Source organism: Scomber scombrus, chromosome 14 (assembly GCF_963691925.1).
Source record: "Scomber scombrus chromosome 14, fScoSco1.1, whole genome shotgun sequence".
In the NCBI taxonomy this organism is placed as follows: domain Eukaryota; kingdom Metazoa; phylum Chordata; class Actinopteri; order Scombriformes; family Scombridae; genus Scomber; species Scomber scombrus.
The window spans coordinates 27809808-27825465 of NC_084983.1; the positions used below are offsets into that span (position 1 = coordinate 27809808).

The 15658-nt window shown below is 41.4% G+C and overlaps 1 protein-coding gene across 1 annotated transcript in view; it reads right to left on the reverse strand.

Moving 5' to 3' along the window:
* Window positions 1-1434: 1434 nt before the first annotated feature.
* The window catches only part of dbn1 (drebrin 1), a gene marked incomplete in the record, with an annotated part of 125652 nt that continues 111428 nt past the window's right edge, over window positions 1435-15658 (reverse strand). Inside the window, 6 exon segments of the mRNA XM_062433297.1 lie at window positions 1435-2435; window positions 3405-3501; window positions 3595-4079; window positions 4847-4987; window positions 14414-14528; window positions 15071-15127. Of these exon segments, the coding sequence (XP_062289281.1) occupies window positions 2380-2435; window positions 3405-3501; window positions 3595-4079; window positions 4847-4987; window positions 14414-14528; window positions 15071-15127 (951 nt within the window).

Sequence of the window (15658 nt, forward strand, 5' to 3'; positions counted from 1 at the left end):
ATTAAATAGGTCATAAATGTATTTCTAAAAAAGTTGTAAAAAGCATTTCAACCATTTAGATTTGAATTGTGGAGCTAGGCTTCACAAACTGTGTTTAAACCCGCCCTGCTGCTGTAGAGGTATAAATACATTCAGCGCACACTACTACTACAGTCTACAGTTAGTCAGTTAGCTGAGTTAGCCGCCGAGCTAACCGCTGAGTTAGCCACCGAGCTAGCCACCGAGCTAGCCGCCGAGTTAGCAACCAAGCTAATCGCCGAGTTATCAGCTGAGTTAGCCACCGAGCTAGCAGCTGAGTTAGCATCAGAAAGCTCTCAGACCTAGCGTCCATGTTTCTGGTAGAGGTGGTGACTTTGATTGACAGGTGACACTTGGTAGGGGGCGGGGCTTCAGCGGACTCGGCGGGAACTCCCACAGCGTTTGGGAGCAGAGACAGAGGCAGATTTTTACACAACTTTGAAACCTAATTTCATATATTTGGCGATTTTTTTTAATCATTCAAATTTTGCATGGTGGTTAACAACACACTTTTCTGTGGTATGTTAAACTCAGAACACATATTCTTACTTTACAGGGACTTTAATCAGTGTAGTTAGAGTCCTGAAGAAGGCAGGGACACTGTAAATCCTTGTTCGAAGAGTTTTTAGGTTTCAGACTTCTATAATTTTCTGACTGTGTTGAACAAACTCTGTTAAGACCTTTTTAAGATTTAAAAGTTTGTAAATTTGGGGTAAACAGATGTATTAAGAGTCACTCAGACTTTCTGCTAATTGTCTCAAACTTGAAAACACCTCGAGGCAAACTTTGGATTTTCTCCTCTGTAATTAAATCTTGTTTTTGTTTTTTTATATCAGCAAAGGATTTGATGATAAATCCTGAACATCTGGTTCTCTGAGCAGATAAAAACAAAGACAAACAACAACAATAACAACAAAAAATAATAATTACATATATCAGCAGTTTGGCCCAAGTTTGCTCCCAGCTGTTCATCCCACCCTCCCTCTGTCTGTCTGGATGCAGCTTCCTCTGAATGGGACTGAAATTATCCTTAAAATTATTATTATTTTTTAAAGATTATTAGAAAAAGTAAGGCTTCCCTCGCTTCCTCGACTCCGAACAGGAAGTGTGCCGACCGCTGCCCCAAAAAAAATGTCCCAGAATATGAATATGAACGACCAAGGTGAAGACTTCTCATAAGAATCATACAAAGTGTTAATCTTCTTTATTTTTCTTTCACTATCACTTTAAAGGCCAAACTCTCCTAAAAAACTGTTCATACTTGGAAAAATATCTACAGTATATTCAACTAGATTTTTTTTTATTGCATTTTATTTTTTTAAGCTTTATGTTAATGTGTCAAAAAAATTGAGGGGGGGCAAAAATGATGAATTGAATGGAGCCAGGAGGGAGGGCTTGATGGAGAAGCTGCTGTTTCATTCACAAGAAGAAAAACAATGAAAAAATGAACAACAAAGTGCACTGGAGAGAAAAAAAGAGCAGATTTACAAGCCATTTAATCTTGAACTCAAGTGTGAAAATCATACAAAAGGAGTGAAAAGGGTTGAAAAGGAGGCAACAAGTTTGACTTTCAACTTCTTCTTCTTCTTCTACTTCTTCTTCTTCCTCAGGATCGCATCAAAGAAGTTCAGATACACCAGAATAAATACAATATTTCACCTTTTTTTTCTTCCCTTTTTTTTAAAAGTGAGGACTAAAAAATACAAGATTTGCAATAGGTGAATATGTTTTTGTTTGTGTGTGTGTGTGTGTGTGTGTGTGTATGTTTTTTAGGAAGAAGGCAAGAAGAGAAGGAGGTGAAAAAAAGAGGTAAGAAAAAGAAAGAAGAGAGTGAAGATATACATGGCGGCTGTATTAGTTTTATAGGGTGTTATGTTATTAAAGCACTACAGACTATGTGTGTCGGGCTTCATTGTCTCTAATAAGCAGCAGTGCGCTACGTTAACGTGTAATAAATCATATCCACAAACAAAAAAAAAAGTACCCCGCTCCCAGCTAGTACATCTGCATAGCAAAAAAAAAACAAAAAAAAGAGAAAGAGAGAGAGTAAAACAAATAAATAAAATAATAAACACAGAAAAAAATCTGAACTGAGCCTTCCAAACGTTCTTTAATGACAACTCAAACCGTCTTTTTTTATTTTTTTCGTTGGCTACTGTTTTGTTTTCCTCTAAAAGATAATACAGAAGTAGTTTTGATGCAAGACTTGTTATTGTTATTATTATTACTTTTTTTTTTGTTTTGTTTTGTTTGTTTGTTTTGTGTTTTTGTTTTTTAGAAAAAAGATTCTGTTTTCTTCATGAAGCGCACTTCCTACTTCCTCTTGGTCCGGGGGGTGGCGGTCCGATCGGATTGGCCGGTTTAGTCGTCGTCGTCTTCGACTACTGGGTCCGTGTCCCAGCACGTTATGTCAATCTCTGAACACAAGACACACATAAAAACATTAAGCTATAAAATACAACCAAGAATACACAAGAAAAATTGTGAAACAGACAATTACGGGTCTATTTTTTTTTTTTTTGTGTCCATGTGGTTTAGTTTAAATTTAAAGGGTTAAAATGTGAAAATAAACGTATGAATAACTTGCACACATTCTTTTTTTGTGGACCCAGCATCAAATTTCTGCTTTTAATCCATTTTGAGAGAATATATTAGAGGATTATGGTAAAAATGTCTAAGTGGTGTAACCATACAAACTTTGTACCAAATAATTCAACTTGCTTAAAAACAGTAAATTCTCAATAAAACACCATATCAACTAGTTTGGCATGATCTTACATTATAACTTTATATTAAATAAAGGTAATGGAATACAATTGTTCTAAATATTACATTTACTCTGGTTACCATGGAGATCAGGAACCTGCTTTCTTTATTTCTTTCTTTCCTCCTCCCTCAACTTCTTGTTCTTTCTTTCTTCCTCCGCTTTCTTTCTTTCTATCTTTCTATCATCCAACTTGTTCTTTCTTTTTCTGTTTCATCCTTTATCTTTCTTCCTCTTCTTCCTCCTCTTTCTCTTTTCTTTATTTCTTTCTTTCCTTCTTTTTTCTTTATCTCCTCCAACTTCGTGTTCTTTCTTTTCCTTCTTTCTTTCCTCCACCTCAAACTTATTGTTCTTTCTTTCATTCTTTCTTTTTCCTCTTTGGTGGATAAAATATGTAATATGTATCATTCTTTTGTGGTTACACCATTTGACATTTTCAGGAGCATTCAGTCTTACTTTTGGTAAAAAAAATGGTGCAAATGTCATTTCAAATGATATAAAACCAACAAAAATACTAAATGTACATTTTAACAAACCTGATGCTGATTTTAAATCTAGTTTTTAACATATTTTTTAATCGCTCATCTTGCTAAACCTTATTTATCACTGACTCTTATCTCACCTGGTGGCTTGTTATAAAAGACTGGTGCAGGTTTAGCTGAGCACTCTGATTGGCCAAATTCCTCCTCCTGTGATTGGCTGAAGTAGCCCTCACTCGCCTGGAAGAAGGCAGAAGAAGAAAGAAAACAGCTGTTAATGAATATTAAACTTAGTGAATAGCGATCAGCTGCAGTAATATTCGTCTGTCTGACCTGCGTTCCCTCTTTCAGCAGCGTCTCCCCGTTAGTCATCAGCAGCTGTCCGTCCTCTATCTCCTTCCCATCGCCGGCCGCATGCTGCAGTGCATGCTGGTAGCTGAGGGTCATCTGGTCGGGCCCCGTCACGTCCACCAGACTGGACGGGTCGTCCTCGGTGGCGGCGACTGAGCACATCGTGCCGTCCATCATCTCATCGAAGCTGAGGAGGGGCTGAGGCCGGCTGACGGCGGCGGCCGAGCTGGGCGGGGCGCTGTCACCCATCAGGTCCACCAGATCGGAGGACTGGGTGGTCTGGGGGGTCTGGGAGGGGTCGGCGGGAGCACCGGAGCTGGTGTCCCACAGGTTGACCAGGCTGTCTGTCCCGGACTCCCACACAGAGAAACCGGCGGCGTCTCTGGCCTGCGGGGCGACGCTCTGAACGGGCTTGGGGGGAGTCGACTCCTGAGCCGGCTGGTTCTGATCCTGCTTTGGCACCGAATCTGAAGGGAGAATTTAAAAAAAGCAAACCACCGATTTTATTTTGATTTAATCTTCGTGTCGTCCTCCGGGGTCAAATTGACCCCGTCTGTTTTGACTGTTCCTTCTTGCCTTCCGTCTGTCCTTCCTCCCTCCCTCCTTCTCTCTTTCTTTCCTTCCTCTCTCTTTCCTCCCTTCCTTCTTTCCTTCCTCCATCCCCCTTTTTCCTTCCTTCCTCCCTCCCTCCTTCTCTCTTTCTTTCCTCACCCCTACCTTCCTCCCTCCCTGTCCTTCCTTCCTCCCTTCTTTTCCTTTCTCCCTCCCTCCCTCCCTCCTACCTTCCTTCGTCCTTCCTTCCTCCCTTCCTTCTTTACTTTCCTCCCTTCCTTCCTCCCTCCTTTACTTCCTTCCTTCTTCCTCCCTTCCTTCCTTTACCCTCCTTTCCGTCCTTCTTCATCCCTTCCATCCTCCTTTCCTTCATTCTTTCCGTCCTTCTTCCTACCTTCCATCCTCCTTTCCTTCATTCTTCCTTCCTTCCTTCCTCCTTTCCTACCTTTTTCATCCCTTCCTTCCTTGACTCGAGGACAACAGGAGGGTTAAATACCTTTGAAACAACACAACTTGTAGCCAAATCTAAGCTTAACGTACTTTGATGTCATGTTTACAAGCATTAAAATAATGTGATAAGAAAAAGTCTCCATTGTTTTGTATTTTTGCTTGATAAGTTACTAAATTGATGAATTGAAAACCAGATTAAAATGAGAGAACACTATGATTCTGACTCTCTTACCCCACTCGTCTCTGCTGTCGTCCTCCTCCCTGTTAAAGTCTTCTTTGATGGGTGTGGTGACTATTTTAGGAATGGGTGACACTGCCGCCAAGTTGCGCTCTGTGCTCGCTTCATCGCCATCAACGTCGTCATCATCGTCCCCTATAGGTGCAAAACGTCACAACAACTAAACATCAAAAGTCTGTAGAGAAGAAAAAAGTCCTCCCAAAACAAGAAAATCACACTTACAAACCAGACGTGTTGGATTAACACAGAATCTGCTGATTTTATAACATGAGAAATGACAAAGATGGTGTTTTTTTTTTATGCATCAGACTTTCAGGAACTTTTTTTATGATGCATACTTCAGATTTTATCCTCTTTGATTCACATGATGCTAATAAGAAGTTTCCAATGTCCAGAAACTGTCCGATTGGTGAAACTGTCCCACACACACATCCTGTGTTACTTCAACACATTCAACAGAGTTCAGGACGAAGTCACAGCAAACTCACATCACTTCTGCAGTCACACAACCAGCAAACACAAAGATGCCATCATCACCAAGCCTGGTTCCAGACCTCTGGACCTTCGCCCACATCGCAAACATATTACCTGGTGATTCAAATGTCTGATGATGTCTTCATGAAAGGCTGTTTCCCCGCTCAAAGAGAGCCAGTCTGACTCTTGTGGATTGGACTTAAGTTGGTGACATTGCCAAGCTGTGTAAGACTGACTCTAGAAGACTGTAGAGCCAAATGAAAGAGGCAAAACTCCTGCATCTCTGTCAGCTAAGGTCTTGCAAAATCCTCTGTAATGTTCGAGGATCTATCATGGTGCCGAAATCAGTCAGTTTAAGATTCACATGCTGTCCTGTTTGCAGAGGTAGCCTATTTAATCTTTAATTACAGCCACACGAGCAACATAGCAACATCTAATAGTCCACCATTTTGGTCAAGACTGGAATATCTCAAGCTATTGGATAGATTGTTTAGTAATAGTGTAAACTCTATACATGAGGGCTAAAATAGTGTGTATTGTGTGTGTCTGCCTGGTGTCTTGTACATATAGAAATTGTCTACGAAGACAAGTTTCTCCTTGGGAACAATAAAATATAAATCTTATCTTAAACAGGATTGATTTCAGACGCAGCCCATTTCTTGGTTTTGCTGCATCGTCTTGATTTGTTGTGACATTTCATTGAATAGCGCCTCAAAGCAGCGAATTGCAGCTTTTCTAGAGAGTTCGTCTCTTGTGTATATTATATTATATTCCAACAATGAGATGCATGTCGGGGGCAATATCAGGCAAGTCATTCCGCAACCAATCACAATCATTATACTCCAGCAAGTCATGAAACATCAACCATGAATTATCCACTGAACATTCATTATTATGCCATCAATGTATAGGAGAGATTGTGGATGAGTCACAGTCACAATCCCAAGAGTTTAACTCATCATGACAAAAACACCAACAGTCAAGAGTTTCACTTCCACAATGAAAACTTTTCTTTTTTCTCTAATATGTTCAGTGACTTCATGCTTGGTGACACCTGTTCAGAAACCAGTGCAAGACTTCTAAGAGAACATGAAGACAGTAAAGAGCAGACGACGAACAACTGACTGAGATGTTTGATGCTGTTTAAAAAGACAAATCACATCCAGCTCAGCAGTGTCCTGCATGGACGGCTTCTCCAATTCAGATGGCGGCCAGAAAATGTCAAAAAAAGCAAAACAGACTGATTTATTGGTGTTACCAACCAGTTTAGAAAACTGTCAATACCCAGCAAACATTGGTCGGATGGTGATATGATCATTTCAAGGAGGCACAGTCGCAAAAACCATCAAACGCATCAAATGATGTAACCGGCTCTCTAATGAGGACCAACCCAGGACAGGAAGACCAAGAGTTCCTTAGAGTAACCAGTTTCAGAAATCAGCAGTTAACTTTTGACAGTTTTTCTTCTTGACGTTGCTGTAACATCCAGGGTATTTGATACCTTTTGAGGTATCGACCGAAATAAATCGATACCAAGTAGAATCAAAACGTCTCCCATCAAACGATACCTGCTATCGATCCTTTTCTCACCTAGAGCTAGAAAACATCACTATTTGTATGGACTTGCTCTCAGCCAATCAACAGCAAGCGTTCTTCTCTATTTGTATGGACTCCCTCACAGCCAATCAACAGCAAGCGTTCTTCTCTTTAATGCATCATGTGATTGGTCCACTGCCACAGCAGCTACAACCCGTCTGTGGTGATGAAGTCGTGGTGAATTTGAGTTAGCGCGCTTAGCAGTTCAGCAGCCAAGATGCCACCTAAACGCTCTAAAGTGTGTCTACACTACACGCCTGTTACTACGGATACAAGACAGAGACCTAAATGTGTTAATGGGAATCTAATGAAGTACTCAGTTGGTTAAGAGTACTTTGAATGGTACTGGTATCGCAATGTTTTAAACAATACCCTGCCCTAGACATAGTAGATTTCTGACAGTGACCATAATTATCAACATCAAGAGAACCTTGTGTTATTTTGCTGTTGAGCCCAACAATAAAAAAGTGCACAATTGTTTCTCTCTCCCATCATCGAGGGCCCCTTTCTACTCAAGGGCCCCTGGGCTCTTGCCTAGATTGCCCTGATGGTAGATCAGGCCATGCGTATAATGTCTCAATGTTTGCTGGGTACCCTATTGTACTAGAATGAGGGAAATTTTAGAGTCTTTGTTGTGAGCTGTAACAAGGAATTTGGCTCCTCGTCCACCCAGACTAATATCAGCCATGACATCATCCACTAGGGCTGTCACTTTTTCAGAAAGTCAAGTTTGAATGACATCGAAATCCAATTTGTACAAATTAATTCCAATGTGCACTCCCCTCCTCAGCACACTCCAGGCTGAGAGTGTCGAATAATACACAGTCAAACGAGGTCGTACATTTGGTAAGCTAACAGGTGAGGGCACAGATTTGGTATCATTGAATGCAGCTGCCTTTTGCAAAGTCGACAAACAGCGTCATCTTTGTTCGTGACTTTATCGTCCACGAATATTTCCACACGCGGCTTCTCGGATGTTTTAGTGTCTTGATTGTCCATTAAGAACGGTTCTGCTCGCTATTTTCCTCCATTTTAACAACACTACATTAATATTAGTTTAGTTTACTAATGGGTCAATAAGGCATGCAACAGATCAAGCTAACTAAGTTTAAGAGCGCCATCTGCTGGACCACAAGGAAAACTGCAGCCTACATTTCCAACAGATCATTACAGTTCGAATATTAACTTCTTACCTCAAGTTCGAACGAGTATTCGTATTTCGAATACAAAAGTGACAGCCCTATCATCTACAGACATGCAATAACACACAATACAGATCATAAAGGTGCAAGATTCTGCCCATTAACTACATTATTGCTGACGATTTTTTAAAACATCCATTCCTGCATGTTTTTTAAAAGATTGATTCACTAAAATTGCAAAAAAGAAAACTGTGACATCTGTAGTTAATGGGCTCAAACAACCAACTTGAACAACTTCGATCAACTCCCAAAGATGCACATTCAGTCAAACACAGGTCAACAAACGGCGGTGGCGACTGGAGGACGGCTCAACGACGTCGCACACGAACACACACACACACACACACACACATTAACACTCACAGGTCGGTCAGTCAGTCAGGATAAGAAGCAGCAGGAGGAGTGTGTTTGAATGTGTTTGTGCAGCGAGGTGATGAAGTCCAGGATCAGGAGCATGAAGTTTTGAGGATGGTAAAAGGAAAGGAGGCGACAAAAAAAAAAGAAGAGAAACCAAGTTAAAAATTAAGCTCTTTACACCTGAGAGAATTAAACCATTAAACAAACATCAGAGCGAAAAAAAGAGAAACATTCACACACAAAAACCCATGAAAATATCGAACATCAGCAGCTGACTGGACGACATCTAAAGGATGAAGACTGGAGGGGACGACAACATCTATCACACAAACAGACAAACAGCTTTATAAGTTTAAAGCCATAAAGTTAGTTTCACTGCTAACTTGGGTTAGTGAAATGCTGGCATGAGTGTTAGTCTGATAGCTGACTGGTTAGTAAGGTTGTAAGTGCACAAGCTAAAGAGAAGGTGAGCAATGAGACAGGGTCAAATGACAGAAAGCTTAAAATGGGAAGAAGACTTTTTTTTTAAGTGCTGGCGACCAGGTTGAAAATATGCGTCTATGTCTTTTTGTTTAGCTTTAGTTGCCTTTACTCATTCAAGATTTAAGGGATACGTTTTCTACATTATTGTTACTGTCAACAAATCTCATGAGCAGAGAGTTAAAACCAACAATGAGCCGATCTACTAGCAAGTACTGTGTGTGTGTGTGTGTGTCTGTGTGTGTGTGTCTAATGCCTGATTACTCCTCTGCGCTGTAGACCTCAGTTTTTCTCCAAAAATGATTAAAAACACATCAACGAGCCCCACGGCTGAATTTGCTGACATGTTCCTTCATCATGAAGATTAAACCCATGGTAGTTTGCTCTGAAATAACTAAAAAACATGATAACTGTGACTGTAATCTCCAGTGCAGTGGTGTGTTTGCCTGACGTCGTTTTTATGGAGTGCAGACCTATGAGTGCTACAGTTAAACATGCGGGCGATAGCGTATGTTGTGTTTTATCCAGGCGGGGAGTTCCAGTCCTCTGAAATGATGCCAACGTGGTAGTAACTTAAAACTGCATTCTATGAAAAGGCCGCCAGGGGGCGACCGTTTCTCAATGGAGAATTCAAAAACTTCTCACCTGATTTCTAACCTCAGTAAACGTTTTCAAAATGTGTTTATGGTCTCAATCGCTAGTTTAAAGCCTTCTTCAATGCAGTATGATGTTCATTTGTGAAATTTTGGCCTCCCTGATTTTATATTTGACGATAAAGCAGGGTATGCATTAGGGCGTGGCTACGTCATGATTGACAGTTTGATTGGATACTGCATTGAAGAAGGCTTTAAACTAGCGATTGAGACCATAAACACATTTTGAAAACGTTTACTGAGGTTAGAAATCAAGTGAGAAGTTGGTGAATTCTCCATTGACTTGTATAGAGACGGAAGTCCTTTTGACACCAAAACGGTCGCCCCCTGGTGGCCTTTTGATAGAATGCAGTTTTAAGTTACTTCCGCGTTGGCATCATTTCAGAGGACCGGAACTCCCCGCCTGGTATAAAATTATCTTCAAATGACAATAATATCGTCCAACTAAAGTAGTGACAGGTCTAGCTGCATGTCTTTGGATAAGGCCACTGAAGGATAATGCAGGTTTAAGATCCGTCATTCCGACAAAATGAGCATTATGTAATAATGAAATATTTGTTGTAGATCCACAGTGGTAGGAGCTCTTCAGTTTAAGGTCATATATATATATATATATGTTCTGTCCCTCTACCCTAACCCTAAAGTCATTGTTGGTTATGGTCTTTTCATGGTATTCATTGACTATAAGAAAAAAAACAGTATATCGCTTCAAATATGAGAATCAACTACTTTAAATGGTGAAATGAAGACGTGAGGGGGCTATAAGTTGTTCTTCATCGTTGGGTGGGGGGGGGGGGGCAGATTTAGGGTTTAGGTTTGTGTGGTGGTGGTGTTGGTGGGGGGGGTGAATACGGTGGAAGGTGGTGAGGTGTTTTTGGAGGGGTTGGTGAAAGTGTGTGTGAGGATTAACGAAAATGAACGGATAACAATTGAGATGTTTTTCTAAAAAATGCATGTGGACTGAAAAAAGGTCTTTTTATCTTTTCTTTCCTGTTCATTTTGTTTTTGTGTGCAAATTCAAAGACTCTCTGTGGAGTGTTTTGAGTTTTTTTTTATGAGAAAGTGCGTTCACATTCACACTAGTATCCCAACATGATCAGTCTTTTGGAATTTGCTGGTCACATATTCTCCACATCTCCAGCTTTATATTAATATTCTGAGTCTCTACCTGAATATCTTTACATGATTTCCAGTTAAAAACTCCTTATTTATCTTCTACTGGTCCTTTATGCAGCCGCTCAGTTCAGCCTCTGTCTATTAACAGGCTGTTTTAGCTCCTGTCTCTTTAAGGCCCCCCCTCCTCCTCCTGATGAGCCCACTCTGCTCTGATTGGTTGGCTTCTACAAATGGAACCTTAGCAACCACCTTAGCAACAAAGGCTACTAGAGGTTACTTTGTAAACATTAAAAGCATACTGAAGCCCTGGATTTTGACTAACAGGGATTATTTTTTCCATATTTACCTAAAGTTTTGGAATTTTGACCACGTTTGACATCCGACAACAGTAGAAAAATACCATAATATCTGCTTTAACTTCTTCTTTTGTATATTTTCTAGCGCAGTTGTTCGTCTTTTCTACTTACTGGAAACTTAATGGGATTTTTTACTTCCAGAGCAATAAAACAGTTTATTAGCTGCATTAGCTAAGTTTGGTGATGTAATTCCCGGCAAAGACTAACCCAGATTTCATCTAATTAGTATAATAATAAGACTGAAAACGGGGATACTGGTGTAAAATGCAAACATTCACATGCATTTTCGCCCTTATTTCCTGCCTCCATGTTTGCGGAGAGGGTTTGATGTCTGTGGAAAGATGTTCGACTCAGCTGCTGGCGTCCTCCTCCTCTTTGCTTTCTTTCTTTCTTTCTTTCTCTCTTCTTCTGCAGTTATCGGTTATATGTGCTGCTGTACCTACCGGCTGCAGCGGCGGGCTGCGTCCGTGCGTGTGGCGCGGTGCGGAGGGGCGACACGCCCCGGGGCAGGGGAGTCGAACTGGGGCTGCTGGGACTGTGCTGCTGCCTCAAGAATGGGCTGTCCAAGCGGCCTAATGGCAACACGTAGCCACACACACACACACACACAACCGAAGACGAAGATCACACATACACACATACATACACACACACACACACGAATGGACAAAGACACGAAGCGACGCACCAGGACAGAGATATGCGAGGAAGGGAAAAGATGGACGAGACGAGACGAGACGAGACATGAAAGAAGAGCGGGAGGAACAGTGGAAGAGTAGAAAGAAGACAAAAAGAAATGTTGGAGAAGCAGAGAGGATTGTGAGAGAGGTGGAGAGTCCCCACGAAGAAGAAGAAGAGGAAGAAGAAGAAGGAGAGGACGAAAAGAAGTCACAACGCAAAAAAAAACAACAAATGCGACAAAATGGATGAAATTTAAACACGATGAAGAACGAACGAGTGAATAAATAAACCAAAACGAATGAAGAGAGATGGATTCATGATGAACACAAATGATGTGGGGTTGAATGAGTGAAGAGGTGGAAGAGAAAGAAGAAGAAGAAGAAGAAAAACCCCGCAAGGAAGAAAGAAAACGACAGAAAAAAAGAAAAAGAGAGAGAAAAAACAAAAGAGGTTAGTGTGGCTGGATCACACTGACTGTAGACAGCATGCAGTTAGGCAGAAAATGAGACGCTGATGGAGTTTCGATGGCTGTAACTTCTGTTTTCTTCTGCTTCTGTTGCTTCTGAATAATAATAAATAATAAATATAATAAAAACCCTTTAAAAAGAAAAACAGAACTGAGGAAGAAGAGTCATTTTGTGTTCAATGATGATGCAAAGTAATGATTAATGCATTAAAACTATTAAAATCACAATAATGGTGAATTTATGTCTCTGTTTCCTTCCTTCCTTCCTTCCTTCCTTCCTTCCTCCCTCTTTCTTTAATTTTTCCTTCGTTCTTCCCGTCCTTCCCTCTTTCTTTGCTCCCTCCTCTTCCATGCTACTTTCCTCACTTCCTTCCTCCCTTCCTTCCTTCTCTCCTTCCTTCCTTCCTCTTTTCCTCCCTCCCTCCCTCCTTACTCCTTTCCTTCCTTCTTTCCTTCCTTCCACCTTTCCTTCCTCCCTTTCTTCTTTCCTCACTTCCTTCCTTCTTTCCTCCCTTCCTTCCTCTTTTCCTCCCTCCCTCCCTCCTTACTCCTTTCCTTCCTCATTCATTCCTTCCTTCTTTCCTCCCTCCCTCCCTCCCTTCCTTCCTTATTCCTTTCCTTCCTCCATTCCTTCTTTCCTTACTTCATTCCTCTTTTCCTCCCTCCCTACTCCTTTCCTTTCCTTCCTTCCTTCCTTCTTTCCTCCCTTCCTCCTGTCCCTCCTTCCACCTTTCCTTCCTCCCTTCCTTCTTTCCTCACTTCCTTCCTTCCTTCCTCACTTTCTTCCTCCCTTCCTTCTCTCCTTACTTCCTTCCTGTTTTCCTCCCTCCCTCCCTCCTTACTCCTTTCCTTCCTCATTCCTTCCTTCTTTCCTCCCTCCCTCCCTTCCTTCCTTCCTCCTTTCCTTCCTCCATTCCTTCTTTCCTTACTTCATTCCTCTTTTCCTCCCTCCCTACTTCTTTCCTTTCCTTCCTTCCTTCCTTCTTTCCTCCCTTCCTCCTGTCCCTCCTTCCACCTTTCCTTCCTCCCTTCCTTCTTTTCTCACTTCCTTCCTTCCTTCCTTCCTTCCTTCCTTCCTTCCTTCCTTCCTTCCTTCCTCACTTTCTTCCTCCCTTCCTTCTCTCCTTACTTCCTTCCTCTTTTCCTCCCTCCCTCCCTCCTTACTCCTTTCCTTCCTCATTCATTCCTTCCTTCCTCCTTTACTTCCTTGAATATAAAGTAGAAGTCTAAATAAAGCATCTTTTTCTTGACTTCCATGTTGTCAGATATAGAGCATCGTTGTTGTCTCTGATGTTTTATTAATACTTTCATCATAAACTGTTTGTTGCTGTAATGAATCATAACTGTAAAATATCCCAAAAATAACCCACGAAAAAAAAAGATGGAAATGAGTTCTGAGTTCTGTCTGCAGACGATTAGCGGACGTTCAGATGGAGAAAATTAATTAAATAAAGAAGCAAAGAGCAGCGTAGATGGCGGAACAGGTGAGACGACGAAATACGATCCAGGCCAGAACCGACCCGCCGAGGGATCCAATCCGGCTCACTGTCCTTCCTTCCTTCCTTCCATCTGTCCTTCCTTCCTTCCTTCCATCTGTCCTTCCTGCCTTCCTTCCATCTGTCCTTCCTTCCTTCCTTCCATCTGTCCTTCCTGCCTTCCTTCCTTCCATCTTCCCATCCTCACTTTCTTCCCGTTCTATCTTTTCCTGTCTTCATTTCTTCCCTCCCTCCTTCCTTCCATCTTTCCTTCCTTCCTTTCTTCCTTTCTGTCCTTCCATCTTTCCTTCCTCCTTATCTTTCTTCCTCATTCTGTCCGTCCATCCTTTTTTCTTCCTTCCCTCCCTCCCTCCTTCTATCTTTCCTTTCTCCCTATCTTTCCTTCCTGTCTTCCTTCCTTCATTCTGTCCTTCCATCCTTTCTTTCTTCCCTTCCTTCTTCCTTCCATCTTTCCTACCTTTTTTTCTTTTTGTTCCTTCCTTCCTTTCATCCTTCCTTCCTTTTTTCCTTCCATCTGTTTAATGGTCCGGCCCACATGACATCAAACTGAATGAAAATGAGTTTAAGTATAACCCTCTTAATGGATAAAAACCTTGAGTGTTTGTGTCTTTTTGTTGAGCTCTTTGTGTTTCCGTGTTTCTGTACGAAGCTTAATCTGACAGCTGAAAGTTTTAAAGTGTTTACCGCTCCTGTGGACGGAGACGGGCGAGGTGTCGACGCTGATGGTCAGAGCTCTCTCCTTCTGCTTGAAGAACTCTCGAGGGTTTCCTGACCGCTGAGCGATGATGGCCTTCGCCTCCTGCAGAGAAAACACACACAGATTAACCTTCTGTTCCTTCTTTCCTCCCTCCTTCATTCTTTCCTTCCTCTCTTTCCTCCCTTCTTTCCTTCCTCCATCCCCTTCCTCCCTTCCTTCCTTCCTTCCTTCTTTCCTTCCTTCCTCATTTCCTTTCTCCCTCACTCCCTCCTACCTTCCCTTCTTTCCTCCGTCCTTCCTTCCTTCCTCTTTTCCTTTCTCCCTCCCTCCCTCCCTCCCTCCTTCTTTCCTCCTTCCCTTCCTTCCTCCCTCCCTCCTTTCCTTCCTCCCTCCTTTCCTTCCTTCTTCCTCCCTTCCTTCCTCCTTCCCTTCCTTCCTCCCTCCCTCCTTTCCTTCCTCCCTCCTTTCCTTCCTTCTTCCTCCCTCCTTTCCTTCCTCCCTTCCTCCCTTCCTCCCTCCCTCCCTCCTTTCCTTCCTTCATTGACTCGAGGACAACAGGAGGGTTAATAAAAGTGTGAACAACCAACTTTTAGAGTTTCTTGTTTTTTGGGATTTTTTAGCAGCTAATGAAGCTTTTAACTCACCTCTACTTCGGTCTCCTTCTTGTCCAGGTTGAGATCCTCAATGCTCATCTCTGCCGCCTGCAGAGAAGAAGAATATTACAAATAAATGTGCAAAATAAAACAAAAAATTGAAGCTGTAAAGAAGAATTTGATGATTCACACCTGAACCAAGAAGGAGGAAAGTTATTACACGATGCCACCAGCAGGGGGCGACAGAGTCTGTTTGTTTCTACTGAGGAGCTGTCATAACTATTTAATGTTGCTTTATATTTCTACTCCACTACATTTATTTGAATGCTTTAGCCACAAGTTAGTGTTCAGATTAAAGATTAAACACACAAGGAGGAATACGAGAACTTTATTATAAAAATATGACACACTAGTAAAGATTAACGTGTGGCATGTGGTTTCATTTTAGGCCAAAAAAAAGGGGAAAAATCATGTGTTTTATTGTGATTCCAGCCATGTAGACACACAAAAGAGGACAAAATACTGTATTCATGTCCCTTATATCATAATAATTATAATTAAAAAATATATATAATAAAATAATGAATGTCTATACAATAAGACATAATTATTATAAATGAATAAGTAAATAAAATGCAT